At 36.1% G+C, this 20,392-nt stretch overlaps 1 protein-coding gene across 8 annotated transcripts in view; it reads right to left on the bottom strand.

Moving 5' to 3' along the window:
• Nucleotides 1-20,392, bottom strand: part of DZIP3 (DAZ interacting zinc finger protein 3) — a 104,293-nt gene that overhangs the window by 14,218 nt on the left and 69,683 nt on the right. For all 8 annotated transcript variants that reach the window (XR_010155684.1, XM_001151742.6, XM_016941613.3 and 5 more), the window contains 7 exons: nt 17,911-18,006; nt 17,626-17,753; nt 10,120-10,188; nt 7,212-7,308; nt 5,679-5,782; nt 3,954-4,041; nt 2,231-2,332 (listed from right to left, as the gene is read on the bottom strand). Coding sequence is in view for 7 of the 8 variants with exons in the window: in XM_001151742.6 (XP_001151742.2) it covers nt 2,231-2,332; nt 3,954-4,041; nt 5,679-5,782; nt 7,212-7,308; nt 10,120-10,188; nt 17,626-17,753; nt 17,911-18,006 (684 nt within the window). In the remaining variant the exon portion in view is untranslated. The remainder of the gene's footprint in view (nt 1-2,230; nt 2,333-3,953; nt 4,042-5,678; nt 5,783-7,211; nt 7,309-10,119; nt 10,189-17,625; nt 17,754-17,910; nt 18,007-20,392) is intronic.

Here is a 20,392-nt window from a genome sequence, read left to right as displayed (position 1 = left end):
ACTCCTTAGAACACTAGTATCCCAGAAATAGATGGGACTTGAGTGATCAGATCATCCAGTACAATTTCCTAATTCACTAATGGGAAAGCAAAAGTCCAGAAGAGCTGATTTTTCCCAAGATCAACATAGCTCTTCACAAAGTTAGGATCTGAACCCAGACCTCATTAGTGTACTTCCATTGTATGTACCATCTCAATTTACAGCAAATACCACTGTAACGTTTCTAGGTGCTCTTCTCCCAAACTCTCTCCTCTGATGCTCAGTGGTCACCAATGCTTGTACTTTAACACAACTGTTAGCTTAATCAAGCACAGCAGTGACCCTAATTAGGAAGCACAAAAGATACAGGTGAACCCCTCAGAATGTCAGCAAAGGATGCTTATAAATTACCACACAGCCTAACTGCCAGTAGGTTTTTGTACTTAACTAAACCCGGGTAAGAAACGTCAGACATAAGAAAGTCTCCAAAGGGATAAAAGGATCTGGAGGGTCTGGAGGTCAAGGTTTGACTATGTTTGTCAGCTAAAGAATATCACTTGTATGAGACAGCCAAGGCTTATACTGGTCTGGTTCCAGGAAACTCCAAACAATAGCTTCACAGTCTCTGGACCCATTTTATAGTTAAGAGCCATTGAAGAATTTAACTACAATCTAAGGACAGTATTTTGAATGTGGGCAGAAGGTACAGTGTTTTTAGACATCCCACAAAAAAATATGTGTTACTGCAGGGAATCTTTGGAATTTCTCTGGAACACATTCCTTATCAGAGTAGTTGGGTATGATGATGATCCAAGCCTAGAATAATAATGCTCATAATCCAGTGTTCCTATAGAAACTGAATTGACCAAAAATATAAAAGGCAATACTATCATTCTAAACTAAAGCCCATGGTGTATATCCCATAATTCTTTTAGCTATAGATCCTGCTTTTGAAACAGTGTAACTCCATACAAATTATATAATTTTAAAATTCTTTGTTATACTCAACCATGAGGAGAAATAACATTTTCAGGTTTCTATTATAAGCAGGAGTGGTGATATCAAAGTCATCTGTCCACACATATCTTACACTTTTCCTCTCTTCCTACTGCCAGATCTCTTAAGATAATAAAAATTGTCATCCAATGACACCCTCTTAAAAGGTCTTTTGGAAAGCTGTGTGAATTTACTGGGTTAGGGTGCTATGTTTCCCAGACATACAGGACAGGGATTAGTTTATCTGATTAAGATCCACTGGCCCCTAACAACAAGCAGAGAAGGGGCAGAAGTGGAAGCTGTCCTTGCTGTTGGAGGTAGAATAGAATATAAAACTTCACAAAAAGAAAGTCTAAAGTAGAAATGCAGAGGTGAGGTCCAGCCATGCAGGGTATTACATTGAGATGTTTCAGTCATCTCGTGCAGCGGTCCCCAATCTTTTCGGCACCAGGGACTGGTTTCATGAAAGATAATTTTTTCAAGAACTGGGGAGTGGAGATGGTTTTGGGAGAATTCAAGCACATTACATTTATTGTGCACTTTATTTCTAGTATTATTACATTGTAATATATAATAAAATAATTATATAACTCACTATAATGTAGAATTAGTGGGAGCCCCAAGCTTGTTTTTCTGCAACTAGATAGTCCCATCTGGGGGTGATGGGAGACAGTGACAGATCACCAGGCATTAGATTCTCACAAGGAGCACATAACCTAGATCCTTCACATGCACAGTTCACAATATGGTTCACACTCCTGTGAGAATCTAGTGCTGCAGCTGATTTGACAGGATGCAGAGCTCAGGTGGTAATGTGAGCAATGGGGAGCAGCTGTACATACAGATAAAGTTTTGCTTGTTCACCCACTGCTCACCTCCTGCTGTGCACTGGTCCGTGGCCCAGAGGTTGGGGACCTCTGATCTAGTGGTAACATGAGGACACTGGGAAGTCTGAGTATTCATTATTTAGCTCCCACAAGGTAGGTGAAATAGGGTGAATGAGAAAATGTTACTCTATGTATATCAAATGCTTCACTAAAATCCAGTGATACAACCTATTGTATAGGCCTCACCCATCTAATTATATCATCTGGTGACTCGAAGGTATGGTCATAATTACAAGTGATACTCACAATATGTATGTGCCTATTCCATTTTGAACACACGTTAAACATACTGCATATTCAGTGTTTCACAGCCCTTACCATTTTGTCAAAATGAAAAGGGCAATTATTCAAAATGTTGTATTTCTTACCAGTATCTCAGGACTGGGTGGTGGAGGAGGAAGCTGGACTGGAGGCAAGGTACTCAAGGCAAATCCTTGCTTGACTTTGTTTATTTGTTCATTGTACTGTGTCTGGTAGAAGAAGACTAAAAATACTTTAGAGAACAACCAACTTTAAAGAGACAGCATATGGGAATATCTGATGTAGTTTTGAATAATACAACATAAAAGAGTGGTTGCCAACCTGTCAGAAATAATATAAAAACAGGTTCTGACCAAAAAAAAAAAAAAATTCTATAGACCATCCCCACATGTAAACAGTTGTATTTTTAGGAGTCGTTATTGGTTAATAAGAAACAGAGACACAGATAATTCACAGATTCTTGTGATAATTCCTCAGTGCTTCCAAAATTTTCAGCTCTAAAATAGGAACCACTGATACAAATAAAAAAAGAGACTAAAGATTCAAGAAGCTATAAATATTATACTGGCTAAAAAACAGGAAAAAATATATTTGTAACAAGCAGTTAAACTACTTGCAAATGTTCATTTTAAAAACTGAAGGAAAAATTTTAGAGATTACTTATGAAATTCTACATTGTGTTTATCTCACAATCTGTAACTCTAGCTTGTTCTAGCTCCATATACATTTTATTCTCTTGGATTCTGACAAAAACTCCAACCTGGAAGTTTAACAACACATTTTCAACATTTTTTGGCATTGTCCCCACTTTTGCTTACCATATTATTTTGTAAAGAACGCGTAAGAACTGGGAAGGAAAGTCTTATAAAACAAAACATTTAGAAACTTCTGCATGGAGGACATGTGCTTGGAAGAAAACATGGGGCAGGTCTTTTGAGGCAAAAATTTTGAATAAACCCAACAGAAACGCTAAGCATCACTAAAGACTGAGTAAGAAAGAGTTTGGAGAGAAACAGTGAAAACCCCCAAGGGAGTTGGACAAATATCCAGTTGCTTTTGGCATTTCACAACTGAATGACAATGCTTTTTTTTTTGCTGATAGTGTTGTGAAATCACAAAAAAATCAACATTATCTATCAACCTTAGTATATAAATATAAAAAGATTCTAAAAATCAATTAATAAATATTCAGTGGATTATGTCTTTAGATTACCTGTAGCATGGTCCTACACCAGTAATTAGGAATTTACTATTTTGCATTATGGAATAATTACATAAAAAGTTAGATTGAAAACAAATACAGGCCTACTTGATTTTCTTTTTTATTCTGTAAACACATTATTACTCAGACCGCATTAAAACATTTAGTTTTTATTCCAATTTTTGTTTTAGAGACAGAGTCTCACTCTATTGTCCAGGCTGTAGTACAGTGGCATGATCATAACTCACCATAACCATGAGCACCTGGCTCAAGTGATCCTCTCGCCTTGGCTCCCAAAATGCTGGGATTATAGGCATGAGCCACTGTGCCTGGCCAAAACATTTAGTTTTGATTGGGGCACTGTTAGCTTTGAAATTCTAGGAAAGCTAGGTGTGAGGGCACAATTTTTGAGTTTATATTCTTGACTAAGGATATAAAAGACTACACGTGTGAGTCTAGGATGTTATCTACAACCAACCACATGGAAGTAATCTCAAAGTGAAGGCATAAACTTTTATAACTAAAATGGAAAATATGTTCTTCCTTAAATTTTTCTACTAATATGTCTTCTAACTTTACACCACCTATAACATTAAGCCAATTTTCTCCAAATATACTTCAGGACTTACCCTGAGGAATGCAATCTTGTTTCTAACATCTGCCACAATGGCATTCCAACTGTCTACCGCAGCCTTTAATTGAAGTGATTCTAGGTTGCTGTTGTAGAAAAGGAGACACAAAAGAAAACTCTTTTTATAACACTTAGGTTTCCAAACATGTCTATCATGCTTTCTAGCATATATGTCAACAAAAAACAAAATTACCCCCATCACCAACAATTACTTCAAATGGACATAAAGAGGTATGGACAGGTTTGTTACTAAAAATAATAACAAAAACAGTAATAAAAAATTCATTTTTCACGAGCAAATAAAATTGATGCTTCCAGAACAAGTTTTTTTCTATCTTGATGATGTATTTTTAGTATATAAAACCTTTGTAAGGAATCTTTCCAATGGAGCAGGAAAGCCTTAGTAATCTAATACAGCAGTGTTCTCTAAAATGTTGACCCATGTTGGAAGCAAGTTTTGGACTATCTTCACATTAACTCTGACATCAAAAAGCCATGGTTGGCCTATATGGCTCCTTTGCAAATTAGAAAAAGATACTGTCTCTAGGAGGATAAATTAGAAATACCTTCTATTTGAGTACGAATGAGGTTGCTGCCTTTATATAGTACATAAATTGCACAAACAATAGTTTTATCAACTCATGCCTACCAAATGACTTAACAAAAGTAGGAACAACTTTGAAGTTGTTAGGGTCTATTATCTCTAGAAAAGAGATTTCATATGGCCTTTTAAAAGGTTCTATCCATTATAACATCCCACACCAGTATCACCCAGCCCAACAATTTTATAAGAGCTGAACAAGTTATCACTAACATAATCTCATACAAAGAAGTTCCATAATATCCTAATGTATAGAGCACTTTTTCTTCTTCTAGCAAGCAAAAATAGACTGATCATTTACAACAGTACTTCCCTGACTTGAGTGCACATCAGTATATCCTGATAATCTAGCTAAACATCAAAGACTCTGATTCTTTAGAATGAAAGAACAATGCTGATTATTAAAATAATAATCATTTAAAAATAATGATGCCTGGGTCCCAGAGATTCTAATTTAATTAATTCTTTAAGTTTGGTGTACCCCATGAGATTATAAATTTAAGGAGAATTTCATGCAACCTGTTCAGTATTTGAAAATTACTCTATAATTACTATAAAAGCACAGCAGAAAACTACCTTTAACATACGATTTAGGTGTTAATACTGATGTTTCCCTCAACATATTCCGTAGGTGTTTAAAATCATTACAAAGGAAAACAATTAGAAAAAAAGTCCTCCAATTAGAATCCACCTTGTTTCATAAGTATCTGGTGTTCACGTATGTCTCTGAGACTTTTGATCTACTTCACTACAGAGGAAGGGAAAAAATCTTTCAGCAGCTATTATTGTACATAGTACTCATTAGACTTCTCAGTGCTTCAGCAGAAGCAGCCAAGTACAAGCATCAAAGTAACTAAATGACTTTTGAGGTTTAAACAACAACAACAACAACAACAACAACAACAACAAAAACAACAACAACAAAAACAACAACAACAAGAGCTTCTGGTAAAAGGAATTTCAGGGGGAAAAAAATGAAAAAAAAAAACAAAAAACCCACAAGAGCTTCTTTAAGAACTCTGATGTCACATATGTAAAACACATCACAGATTATATTCAACCGTGGAGACACTTGCTAACATCTCTAAAATTAAGATGCATTAAGGAAGAGGGAAAGGTTACCTTGCTGCCATGTGAGTCACCCTGGCAAGCTGATTGAGACATTCCTTTTCAGTCTGCTCTAGATGAAGCAAACCAAAATCCCTACGACACTGTAAGAAATACACCTACAGGTTTTTGAGAGAAAGAGAAAGAAGTTGAAGGTGTGCTTGTAAAGGAACATTCTCTTCTCAATCATCTCAAGTAAATTTAAAGCTATTTCTCAATTTCTTCCAATAGCATCTAGGTTCCTTGACCATTCAAGATACATTACAAAAGCTTTTAAATCAATGCCACCTCTGCAATTCTAATTTCCTTATTTAATGGTTACTAGGTTGGTAAACATTCCAGATCATGTCTTTTCAAATTTGCAATCATACTGGAATCGTCTCAGAAACTTTCAAAAATGGTGCCTTGGTCCCAGATATTCTAATTTGATTGATACTGAGTATAGCTTGGGCATTGGCATTTTTAAAAGCTCTCTGGTAATTCTAACATGCAGTAAAGTTTGAGAACACTCCTGCTATCTATTCTTTTGTCATTGATGAAGAGGTAATAATAAGACCATACAGAAAGACAGAAACGGGCTTGGGAGATTACGTAGTTCAGTGTCTCTCTCGCAGCAGGAATCCTTTCCATATCACTACTTGCAGTAATTTAGCCTCTGTTTTTTACTACTAAACACTCAGTATTCACTAAAATACACTGTTGGACAGCATTAAGTATTAAAAAGTTCTTTCTTTCTAAAATTAATAATAGAAGCACAAAGAAATTTACTGATTAAAAACAATAAAAAACACTCTATACAAACGAGCTTTTAAAGTAATCTGAACTGTTTCTTTTGTTAAAGCTAGTACCCCAACAGTATTCTTCACGAATTTTTGGTTCAGATACTACTTCTTGGTTGCTGACTTCCAGGATCCCAAGTACTCTGCTAGAGAACAGAGCTTACCCATGACAGAGGTGTAAGGTTTGTAGTGCTTTTAATGTCAGTGATCTCTCCAAAAATGTGAATCTTACTGTATATCAAGTTTTGTTATGTATAAATAAAAATTTCATACACACATACAATCATATTTCTTTTGAGAGACCCTAGCTGTGGTGTTCTAACTTAGAAAAAGTTGGCAGTCTGAAAAGTTGGTTATTTACATTCAGGTGTATGATGTGTAAGTATTTTTGTAAGATATATATTGGAAGTAGCAGACAAAGAAGATATTGTGGCAGCAGTAAAATGCTATTATTAGAAGTTTGGCTTAGTGACTTGGCTTCATGAGAATTTCCCCAAGATGTCTGTATTTGCTATACATACTGTAACAGACCAATTTCTTCAAGTCATTGGCAGAAAACAACATAAGAACATCAAAACTGAAGTATTCACACGTGATTTGCCAATGAGTCAAAAAAGCACAAGACTTTCAACTGTATTTTCCTGGCTGATCCTAAGATGTCTTATTTCTGTTTATACAAAAAACAATCTTTTACAAATTCTTTAGTATGATGGTATACAAGTAAAACTTTTCCCCTCACCCCATACCCCTGTCCCCATGTTGTTGTTACCTCGGCTGTTAAAGCTCTGCTAGTTTCTGCGTTCAGTTTGCTTACGTATGTTTTCATTGTGCTTTCCAGATTATGTTTTTCCACTTCCCACTGAGATCTGAAATACATGATCATTAAAGACTCTGCAATATTACATCAAGCAAAGCCTTTTTCATCTAATTCAGGAGGAAGAAAGATAAGTTATACAATCAGTAGGAAATTATTTCTTGGAAAAGTATAGAGCACATAGAAACAAGAGAAGATATATTGTTCAATCCCTACTGTTATCCTTTACTATCAAGAGTATAGAAGTTTTATCAGGGTGTAGGCTATGATTTAAAACTTGGCTGTGAAATCAAGTTGTCTGAGGATGAATCTTAGCTCCACAACTTATTAACTGTAAAACCCCTGGGCAAGTGCAATGAACTGAATGTTTGTGTTCCCCCAAAACTCATATGTTGAAATCTTAACCCCCAAAGTGATGGTATTAGGAGGTGGTGCCTTTGGAAGATGATCAGTCATAAGGGCGGAACTCCAATGACTGGAATTAATGCCCATTTAAAAAAGGCCTGAGAGAGCTTCCTTGCCTGCCTTCTGCTATGTGAAGTTATAGTGGGAAGACGGCTGTCTATGAGGAAGAGGATCCTCACCAGATACCAAATAGGCTGCTACCTTGATCTTGGACTTCCCAGCTTCCAGAACTGTGAGAGATACAATTCTATTTTTATAAGCCACCCAATCAATGGTATTTTGACAGAGCAGTTCAACCTAAGACAGCAAGCTATTTAATTTCTCTATACCTCAGTTTCCTCACATGTAAAAATGAGGAAAATGGAAAAAACGGTACTACTTACCTCAAAGAGCTGCTGTGAAAATTAATTCAGATAATATAAAGCACTTTGTGTTTGGCACATAATAAGCACTAATAAATAAATGTTAGCTAGTATCATGATTAATAAGTTCTACATAAAATTTCTATAAGCTTTTTTGTATCCCAATGATAGCAACCACATAGGTTTTTATTATCCCCGTCATTACGTGAAGTCACTGCATTAAAATATTTGACTGGTTATTTCAGTGCTTACATTCAACATTTTTGAATGAAAGCAAACCCTACAGTTTGAGAGGGAAGGAGGAAGATGATGGTAAAGACATTGTTTATGAAGGACATTAGGTAAATGGTTACCTATGAGGTTCCTTTTTTAATCTATCCCATCTCAGCTTCCTACACTTGAGTCCCAGAATTCTATAAGCATACAAACCAAATTCTAAATTTAATGAAAACAATTAATTGAAAATACAGCATTATAATAGAGACTGTCACAAAGGCAGTCCTCGATGTTTTATTATCAGAAACACTTGGATACTTGAGGACCTAACAAACATTGATGAGAAACTTGATAACAGTACATTATAAATATCATTAAGGCTAGACTTTTTTGAGGAGAAAAAAATAAAATCTTCAAGCAGATATATTAACACAAAAGGAATTAATTATTATACCATTAAATATTATGTAAAATTTGCCTAAAAGAAAAAAATTACAAATCGGACTTCATCAAATTAAGTTTTGTGCTTTAAATGACATTAAGAAAATGAAAAGGCAACCCACAGAATGAGAGTATTTGAAAATCATGTATCCGATAAGGGACTTGTATCTGATAAGGGACAAGAACTCTTAAAACTCAACAATAAAAAGACAATCTAATTTTTAAAATGGGCAAAGGATTTGAATAGACATTTCTCCAAGAAGATAAATAACTGGCCAATAAGCACATGAAAAGATGCTCAACATAATTAATCAGTGGGAAAATGCAAATCAAAACCACATTTATATACTACTTCACACATAATACAATGGGTAAAATAAAGACGTAATCTAACAAGTGTAACAAATGTTGATCAGAATGTGGAGAAATTGAAACCCTCATACACTGTTTATAGGATTATAAAATGGTGCAGCTACTTGGAAAACAGTTTGGCAATTCCTCAAAAAGTTAAACATAAAGTTGACTGATCACCAAGCAATTCTACTCCTTGGTACATACCCAAGAAATACAAAAACATGTCCACAAATCTGTATATAAATATTGATAACAGTATTCATAATAGCCAAACAATGGAAACAAGCCAAATGTCCATCAACTGATGAAAAATAAAATAAGGTATAGCCAAGGAATGGAATATTATTTATCCATAAAAAGGTATGAGTAATGATACATGCTACAACATGGATGAATTTTGAAACTATGTTAAGTGAAAAATGTTACTCACAAGAGGCTACATATTATATGATCCAATTTATATGAAATGTCCAGAAGAGGCAAATCCATACAGACAGAAAATAAATTAGCAGTTGCCAGAAGCTAGAGAAGAGGAGAATAGGGAATGACATCTAATGGGTTTCTTTTTTGGAGTGATAAAACTGTTCCGGAAATAGATAGTGGTGATGACTGTAAACCTCTGTGAATATTCTAAATCAATAAATTGTATATTTTAACAGAGATAATTTTATGCTGTATGAAATGGATTTCAAAAAGGTGTTATTAAAAAAATTTCCCACAGGCAAAACAGATGAATAAGAATAAAACTTGGCCAGTTTCATAAAGCAGTCACATCTAATAGTACTGATTGGGGTAACTCTTAAGGTCTAATCTCTGGCAGTAGTTTGATCTGGGACTGTAACTTTGCTGATACAGATTCTTCTAGCAGTTTTCTAGAGTCAGAGCTAAAGTGACCATACCTCCCTATTTGCCTAAGATACTCCCAGTTTACACCTTTTGTCCCAGTGTATTATTAATACTGTTCAATATCAGCCTCAAAAGTACCCCACTTTGAACGATAAATTACATCAATATGCCAGCCAGAAAGTGTTGAGTGAAATACAGTTCCAGAGAGAGTGCACCCAAAGAAAAAGCTAAGTTTGTACCTTTTCATAGAAAGTTGCTCTTTAAGGTTCTTGATTTCATTATCTTTAGCATGGATTTGACGCTGTAATCTAAGCAAAGAAGTAAGAAAGTCAAAAGATGTTAGAAATTATTTCTCATTAACACAGTCAGAAGAGCTCTAACTACAGCTGTGGAGGAGATAAAGTATGTCATTTGGGGCCACAAATCTTGAGCCTGAATACAACTGAACTCCTATACCTGGTCCTTTTGAAATGTATCTTGTTTCTGATGTCTGATTTACTGACTTCCCAAAGAAAGGGGAACTAAGTTCTAATTCAGTAAATTAGAAAGCAAAAGAGAAGTGTTATCTTGCATCCTCCGCGCAATGACTTGGAAAAATGTCTCTAGCTCTTCATGCTTCAGCTTACCTACTAGAAAACAGAGATGGTATCTTCTGATTTTCTAAGCCTGTTGTGAGATTGTGAACTTTAAGTTCCTTAAAGTGGTATTATATCAAGTCATGCAAATTATGAAAGATTTAAGGTCTAAAGGAAATCAAACCTTAAATATTGAAGTGATGAGGCTGTGTACAAATGCAAATTTTAATTAAAACTATGAATTATCACCTGGGGGTCACTCACATGATCTTATCATGGAAAGAATGGGTAAAAATTTTGTATAAATCAGAATCTATAGCCTGTGATCAGCTTCAAAATTAATATGTAAGAAACTAAGAGAAACGCATATACTTTTTGGTTGACATATATTCACATACCAGATTTCTGATGTTCCTCCCTTATGCTGCTGTATTTCTTTTCACAACCAAGCTTTTACATAAACCTAGTAATTAACTTCAATATGAAAAGATTTATAATAAAAGCACATTTCTCTTTAAGTCTCTAATATGTTGAAACTCTTGGGATAAATGGAAGAGTTTTGGTTGGAATAATACATCTTTGAAATGACGACTTTAATGTTGGATGGATTGCTCACTACTAGATTTCAGAGACTACCCATTCATCTTTATTCTAAGCTTCTTAGAAGACTTAGAGACTTATAGTTAATGTTTTGTTGGTCTGAGAATACAGTGAAAAGAAACCAGGTCTCTTTCTGTACAAAAGAGGTCATGTTCTCAAGTGAAATATTAAGAAATACAAGCTTCATTACTGTAATATATAGGAATATGTTGACAGAGTTGAAAAGCAGTAAAATTTGTAAGACTGCCATCTTGTTTTCCTTTGTATACTTCCATTACTTCAATATTTTACCCAGCTCTAGTTTAGAGTGGGCAATAAGAGTAGACATAACTAGTGGGGAATTCAGAACACCTAGACTCTTAAACAACAGAGGATAAGGTAGGCATAGTTCTTATTATCCAGCTCAGATAAGAGCCAGTTACGTATGTTCAGGCAGTCTTAACTTCTCAGTCTTTTTCTCATGTTTAATATAACAGAATGAAATTACTAGATTTTCTTTCTAAAAAATCTAAAGTTCTCAAGTTAACTCTAGCTGACTATCAAGTTTTATTATAGACTGTTGACAGCAGTTTCTTGACATATTACTAACTGCTTATTGTAGTTTATCCAAAGTTAAGTCACTTCCATAAAATCTTCTTTGTTAACACTTCAACTGTCATCAACAAATATTTGCCAAACATTTACTGCACATACCAAATTGAATTAGGCCAAAAAAACCACGCCATTTTTGCTTTCTAGTCTCCATATTCTAAGATGAAAGAAACCAACATTTACAATTAAAGAATATTTATATTTTATCACATACTCTTGGGCAATGTCCAGATGAATTAAACGAAGAAAATGTTCAAAAGCTTATATGAGAACACAGAGTAGTCATTATGTCCATTCTGCCTTGATGCCCTGTCTTTTCTTCCATCTCATCCCACCTAACTTTCAGTGCCTAGGTTCAGTACTATGTCTTTAACAAAGTTCTTCATTGAAGGAAGTTCCTTATCACAACAATCAAAAAAGTATTCTCTCTACCCTACAAAATTTCCACTAAGTATACTCTTGTTTGACAGTTTTTCATTATGTACTTTTTAAAATAGTTAAACTTTTTATTTCGAGATAATTGTAAATTCATATGCATGTATAAGAAATAATACACAAAGAACCCATGTATCCTTTCCCCAATTTCTCCCCATGGTAACATCTTGCAAAACTACTGTATAATACCATAACCAGAATATTGATGGTAATACAGTCAAGATACTGAACTGTTCTATCACCACAGGGATCCTTCATTTTGCCCTTTTAAAGCCACAACCACTTCCCTTCCACTCTCATCCCCTTCTTATAACCTTGGAACCACTAATCTGTTTTCCATTTTTATAATTTTGTCATTTCAAGAATGTTCAGCAAATGGAAACATATATAAGCTTTTGGAACTGGCTTTTTTCAATCAGCATAATCTTCTGATGTCTGCAGTGTTTGTAGTATTTGCAGTGATACATATCACTGTTTCATTCCAGATGGTAGTAATTTATGTCTTTTATATTGTCAGTCTTGCTAGAGGTTTGTCAATTTTATTGACCTTTTCAAAGACACAGCTTTTTGTTTCATGGATTTTCTCTACTATTTTTCTTTTTCCAACTCATTCTTTCTCAGTTTCTTTTTTTTTTTTTTTTGAAATGGAGCCTTGCTATGTTGCCCATGCTGAACTGTAACTCCTGGGTTCAAGCAATCCTCCCATCTCAGCCTCTCAAGTAGCTGGGACTACAGGTGTGCACCACTGCATCCTGCTCCCATTATTTCTAATCTTTATAACTTATTTCCTCCTGCTTGCTTTGAGTCTATTTTGGTTTTCTTTTTCTGGGATCTTGAAGTGAGAGCTTGGATTATCCACTGAAGACTTTTCTCTTTTTCTAATGGGTGTATTTAGTGTTATAATCTCAGCACTGCCTCAGCTGTGTGGCACAAATTTGACATATTGTATTTTCATGTAAATTCGATGTATTTTCTCTTGAGAGCTCTTCTTTGACCCATGGATTATTTAGACATGGGTTGCGTAGTTTCCAGGCCTTTGGAGGTTTCTTGGTATCTCTCCGTTACTGATGTTTAATTTGACTCCATTGTGACCTGAGAACATGCTTTGTATGATTTCAACTCTTAAATTTGTTGTTGAGGTTTGTTTTATGGCCCAGGATATTGTCTATCTTGGTAGATACATCCTGTGGTCACTTGAAAGCATGTGTATTCTACTGTTGTCGGGTGGAGTGTTCTATAAATATCAGTTAGGTCCTGCTGGTTGATGGTGGTTACTGAGGTCTTCTATATCCTTGCTGATTTTCTGTTTAGTAGTACTATAAATTGAGAGTGGAGTTTGAAGTGTTCAATTATAATGGTAAACTTTTCCATTTCTCCTTTCAGCTCTATCAGGTTTTACTTCATGTGTTTTCAGGCTGTTTTTGGTACATATACCTTGAGGTTCTTGTGGATTGATCCTTTCATCATTATGTAATGTCCCTCTTTGTGTCCAACAGTCTTCTTTCTTCTGAAGTCCATTTAATCTGATTTTAATATAGCCATTCTTACTTTTTTTAATAAACGTCTGCATGATATATCCCTAGCTTTATTCTCATTTAGGTGCCTTTACCCTCCTCACTTTTCAAATATACTGTGTTTCTTCTACATACATTGAATTCCACGAGATGGTGTTAAAATTTTTGCTTCAACCATCAAATATGATTTAAGAAATTAATTAGGACAACTTCTTATTATTTATCTTACTCTTTACTCATTCTGATGGTCTTCTTTCCTTTCTCCAGTCTCAAGCTTCTACTATATATATATTTTTAAAGTTTAGAGACCTTCCTATAGCCATACTTTAACGGTAAGATATATGAATTTGCTAGCAATAAATTCTTATAATTTTCCATTGTCTGAGACTGTCTTTATTTCCTTCTATTCCTACAGAATATTTTTTGCTAAATACAGGATTCATGGTTCTGCTCTTTTCTTTCGGTAATTGAATAAACTGCCACTTCATTCTGGCCTTCATGGTTTCAAATGAAAAATCTGTTGTCATTCAAATTACTGTTCTCATAAGTAATGTTTTTCTCCGCCTGTTTTCAAGCCTTTTCTTTGTCTTTTGTTTTCAGAAGTTAAGTTATGATGTGTCTTAGCATGGATTTGAGTTTTTGCTATTCGGGGTTCACTTAGTTTCTGAATTTGTAAATTTATACATTTCATCAAATTTGGGGAAATTTCAGTATTTCTTTGAATACTTTTTCAGTCTCTCTCTCATTCTGCTCTCTTTTTGAAATTCCAGTGACAAGTACTTTAGCTCTTTTGTTATTGGCTCAAAGGTCCTTTAGACTCTTTTTAATTTTTTTCTCCCAGTCTATTTTCTCTTTGTTCTTCAGATTGAGTTCATTCTATTCATCTGTCCCCAAGTTCACTGATTCAATCCTCTGTCATCTCCACTTTACTAGTGATTATATCCAGCAAGTTTTAATTTCAATCACTGTATTTTCTAGTATATAATTTTCATTCTTTATTATAACTTATTTCCTTACTGAGATATTCTAGGTTTTCATTTGTCTCAAGATTATTCAATTTTGTTGAAGCATTTTTATGATGGTTGCTTTAAAATCTTTGTCAGATAATTCCAATATCTGAATAATATTAATATTGTCATTTGTTGGTCTTTTGCCTTTCTTGTCTGAATTTCCTGGTTCTTGGTATGATCTATGTTTTCTAATGTAGCCTAGATATTTTGATTATGAGACTCTGGGTTCTATTTAATCTTCCTATTTTTAGCAGGCAGTCTCCTGTTGAGGTATAATGTAAAAGCCAAGGAGGTGTGTATGCATGGCTTTGCACTGAGCTCTACCAAAAGCACCCCAGGAAAAGTGGGCACTGACTCACACTGCCTCAATGCAGACGAGAGATGTACAAGTTCAGCTCCCCTCCCAGTCCAACTGACACCTTCCCATGAAAGTGGAGCACCAGCTCACACTGCCTTTTTGCCTCCAAGTAGAATATAAGATCAGTTCCTTGCTGGGCCCTGCTGACATTAGGAAAGGAGAAAGCAAAGGACTGACAATACTTTGTTGCTGCAGGGTGGAGGCAGAAGTTCAGCTCCCTGTTGTGCCCTTCTGGCACCAGCTGAGGGAAGGGGGGAAAAGGGAATGCCAACTAGCCCCATGGGTGAAGACTTAATTCCTAGTGAGAGGGAGTAAGGATGAAGCCTAGTATTGATTAGTTTTGTCTCAGACTGGCTTAAGTAACATTGGTGCTGGGTAGCAGCAGAGGTTCAGCTTTCAGCTGGACCACACTGAAACATCCTGGCAGAGGAATTAAAGCACTGTCTCCTTCTCCCCAGTGGAACTTGGAAGTCAGCTGCTTGCTTAGTACTGCCAACACTACCCCAGCAGGAAAATAAGATTGCTGCTACTTACTTATGTTAGGTAGGAGAATCAGCATGTACTGCCTACTTCCAAGGGGTGGTGTGGGGCCACTGGTGTGTGGCTGCAGTAGGGTGGGTATTGTCAAAAAGCCTTTCTATTGTTATAATTTCCTTTTACTGATCCTTTGGCTAGAAGGGACAGGCTTTTCTAGAGTTTTTCTCCCCCTGTGCTTATTAGCAATTCCAGGTTGAAGGCTTCTGCAGTGTCCCGAGATATATGGGAGGCAAAAGAGAAAATTTACTGCCAGCTCATTCCTCAAGTCTCAATGTCTTTAGACAGTATGCTTTCTTATTCCGTCTTCTAGAGTGTTCCTATGCTTGTCTGTTGTGCTATATCCAGGGTGTTTAAGTTTCAAGAAGAAACAGCTGTGAGGAATAGGACTATACATTTTGGTGGACCTGGAAGTCTCTGTTTTATGTAATTTTATCCTTACATGTTAATCTACACTCTCCATTAGATCATAATGAATGTCTCACACATCTTGGTATCTTCTACATGTGCCTTCCATAAGTTTTCTAGTATAGTAGGCCCTTGATAAATGTTTGGTGAATGCCCAACACGAAATGTTCATTTTGTGAAGACATATGCATCAGCAAAAGTGGACTGCTTATAGCCTGAAGCATGTAAGAGTGCATGGGTCAGCGGTAAAGAGTTGCGGAGAGATATCTTCAGATGGAAGAGAGGTAGCTCATCTGCATTGATGGCAATGCTTTTCTAATCTTTGATATTATATGACATATTTCTGGACTGGTCATCCCCTTTAGGCTAAAAGATGAAGTTTTGAATGCTGAAGTACAGTTTCTTTTTTTTTTTTTTTTTTGAGACAGAGTTTTGCTCTTGTTCCCCAGACTGGAGTGCAATGGCACGATCTCGGCTCACCGCAACCTCCGCCTCCTGGGTTCAAGCGATTCTCCTGCCTCAGCCTCCCGAGTAGCTGGTACTACAGGCATGCGCCACCATGCCTGGCTAATTTTGTATTTTTAGTAGAGATGGGGTTTCTCCATGTTGGTCAGGCTGGTTTCGAACTCCCAACCTCAAGTGATCCACCCGCCTCAGCCTCCCAAAGTGCTGGGATTACAGGCATGAGCCACCGCATCCGGCCTAAAGTAAAGTTTCTTAAGTGATTGCAGCCAGCTTCGTTTGTCTAAGTTTTCTTAAGTCCTCATAGCCTTCTGAACTTGAAGGATCTCTCTAACTCTAGTCAGGGTAAGTCTGACAATGTTTGTGAGTGAAATTATGTTGTCAGAACTATGGCACCTAGTTCTTCCTGATAACCCCTTCATGTAGTAGATACAATATATGAGAGAAAAATTAAGACCTAAATCTCTGGCAAATATTTCCCCAATTTATAAGAAATATCTTGGACTCCCCACTCAAAGACATTCGAAGCACTTTTCTATTCTCCCTATCAGCATTCTAGAAACTGCAATGGATTTTAAACTAGACTTCTTGGATGGCTGGTGTCTTATGGTATTACTGTTTATTAAAATAATGTGCTACAAACTATGCTACTATTTAAACAAATACAGGTTGGAAGCAGTGATTAGTACAAAAAGAACAAAGCAGGTTACTAATTTTTCCCTAAGTCAGTCAGAATTTTTGGTCTGAAGGCGTTTAATACTTCAGGTTTAGGAGAAAAGAGATTGGGGTAAGGGGGGAAAGAGTCTCTCCCAGTCAAACAAACAAACAAAAAGATTTGTTTTCAATCTCGCAGGCTTAGAACACAAATGAAAGACCAACATAAAAATACAATCAACTGATTCCTTGGTGTCTTTAAGGAATGTACTCATATACTATATAGAAACAGCCAATCATTGGTCACATTTTTACAAATTAGAGTCATGACCTGAAAGTTAATTATCTTTCTCATGTAATTCTATTATTTTCACACTTGTTCAGCCAATACATGAAAAGCTTGATATATAGTGTGAGCAGCTGCTTATTTCTCAATCCAGTTGGCAAGACAAAAATATGGTTGGTTTTTAAACAAGTGCAGTCGTGTGGTTGGAGTTCCTAATGTGTAGTCACAGTGCCACCTAGTGGTTATGCAGGGATTAACTATTAAAGATACTGTTTATTACGGCGCAGAATTTCCCTTTATCAAAAGATTTACACTTACTTGGAAACCTTATTGATTCCAAAAGCAACTTGTTGATTAAGAGATGCGATAATTTTGTCTTTCTTTTTAATCTGCATTTGGTTTTCTTGCCACCGAAAAGTCACTGTTCTCAACTGTCTTTTGAAATCCTGATCAATAAAAAATATTATTTCAGATAATTATGTTCAAGTCACCAGAAATTGAAAGAAAAAAGCAAACTAAGTTCTTTTCAAACAGAAAGCACCAGTAAGTTTAATATTTGAAATGCTTCTCACTTCCATCAGATCTAATGGCAAAAATACTTACTTCACACTGATAGTGCAATTTATAAAGCTGCCTTTGACGAGCAAGCCTTTCCTTTTCAATTTCTCCACAGTCTGTAGTTACTTTGCCAGCTGAGCCCTATTGAGCACAGGAAATATGCATGTATTATTTTCCTCAAAAAAAAAAGTTTAGTTATTTGAAAGGGATTTAAAGTTGCCATCTAACTCCTTTCATGTTTTTTGTCTCAAGTCAAACACTCAATTTAGATAAACCCACCTCCCCTCAATTACAGCATTTAATAAACAGTACCAGTTACTTGCCTGTTGCTGCTACTGCTGGATACCACTACCTGCATGCTTACCATTTCTTTTTTTTTTTATTATACTTTAAGTTTTAGGGTACTTGTGCACAATGTGCAGGTTTGTTACATATGTATACATGTGCCATGTTGGTGTGCTGCACCCATTAACTCGTCATTTAACATTAGGTATATCTCATAATGCTATCTCTTCCCCCTCCCCCCACCTCACAACAGTCCCCGATGTGTGATGTTCCCCTTCCTGTGTCCATGTGTTCTCATTGTTCAATTCCCACCTATGAGTGAGAACATGTGGTGTTTCGTTTTTTGTCCTTGCGATAGTTTGCTGAGAATGATGGTTTCCAGCTTCTTCCATGTCCCTAAAAAGGACATGAACTCATCATTTTTTATGGCTGCATAGTATTCCATGGTGTATATGTGCCACATTTCCTTAATCCAGTCTATCATTGTTGGACATTTCGGTTGGTTCCAAGTCTTTGCTATTGTGAATAGTGCTGCAATAAACATACGTGTGCATGTATCTTTATAGCAGCATGATTTATAATCCTTTGGGTATATACCCAGTAATGGGATGGCTGGGTCAAATGGTATCTCTAGTTCTAGATCCCTGAGGAATCGCCACATGGACTTCCACAATGGTTGACCTAGTTTACAGTCCCACCAACAGTGTAAAAGTGTTCCCATTTCTCCACATCCTCTCCAGCACCTGTTGTTTCCTGACTTTTTAATGATTGCCATTCTAACTGGTGTGAGATGGTATCTCATTGTGGTTTTGATTTGCATTTCTCTGATGGCCAGTGATGATGAGTATTTTTTCATCTGTCTTTTGGCTGCATATATGTGTTCTTTTGAGAAGTGTCTGTTCATATCCTTTGCCCACCTGTTGATGGGGTTGTTTTTTTCTTGTCAATTTGTTTGAGTTCATTGCAGATTCTGGATATTAGCCCTTTGTCAGATGAGTAGGTTGCAAAAATTTTCTCCCATTCTGTAGGTTGCCTGTTCACTTTGATGGTAGTTTCTTTTGCTGTGCAGAAGCTCTTTAGTTTAATTAGATCCCATTTATCAATTTTGGCTTTTGTTGCCATTGCTTTTGGTGTTTTAGACATGAAGTCCTTGCCCATGCCTATGTCCTGAATGGTATTGCCTAGGTTTTCTTCTAGGGTTTTTATGGTTTTAGGTCTAACATTTAAGTCTTTAATCCATCTTGAATTCATTTTTGTACAAGGTGTAAGGAAGGGATCCAGTTTCAGCTTTCTACATATGGCTAGCCAGTTTTCCCAGCATCATTTATTAAATAGGGAATCCTTTCCCCATTTCTGTTTTTGTCAGGTTTGTCAAAGATCAGATAGTTGTAGATATGTGGCATTATTTCTGAGGGCTCCGTTCTGTTCCATTGGTCTATATCTCTGTTTTGGTACCAGTACCATGCTGTTTTAGTTACTGTAGCCTTGTAGTATACTTTGAAGTCAGGTAGCGTGATGCCTCCAGCTTTGTTCTTGTGCCTTAGGATTGACTTGGCAATGCAGGCTCTTTTTTGGCTCCATATGAACTTTAAAGTGGTTTTTTTCCAATTCTGTGAAAAAAGTCATTGGTAGCTTGATGGGGATGGAATTCAATCTATAAATTACCTTGGGCAGTATGGCCATTTTCACAATATTGATTCTTCCTACCCATGAGCATGGAATGTTCTTCCATTTCTTTGTATCCTCTTTTATTTTGTTGAGCAGTGGTTTGTAGTTCTCCTTGAAGAGGTCCTTCACATCCCTTGTAAGTTGGATTCCTAGGTATTTTATTCTCTTTGAAGCAATTGTGAATGGGAGTTCACTCCTGACTTGGCTCTCTGTTTGTCTGTCTGTTATTGGTGTATAAGAATGCTTGTGATTTTTGCACATTGATTTTATATCCTGAGACTTTGCTGAAGTTGCTTATCAGCTTAAGGAGATTTTGGGCTGAGACGATGGAGTTTTCTAGACATACAATCATGTCATCTGCAAACAGGGACAATTTGACTTCCTCTTTTCCTAATTGAATACCCTTTATTTCCTTCTCCTGCCTGACTGCCCTGGCCAGAACTTCCAACACTATGTTGAATAGGAGTGGTGAGAGAGGGCATCCCTGTCTTGTGCCAGTTTTCAAAAGGTATGCTTCCAGTTTTTGCCCATTCAGTATGATATTGGCTGTGGGTTTGTCATAGATAGCTCTTAT

This window comes from Pan troglodytes, chromosome 2 (genome assembly GCF_028858775.2).
Source record: "Pan troglodytes isolate AG18354 chromosome 2, NHGRI_mPanTro3-v2.0_pri, whole genome shotgun sequence".
NCBI classification, from domain to species: domain Eukaryota; kingdom Metazoa; phylum Chordata; class Mammalia; order Primates; family Hominidae; genus Pan; species Pan troglodytes.
The sequence above is the reverse complement of the archived record's forward strand: the minus strand, read 5'-3'. Positions and strand labels throughout refer to the sequence as shown.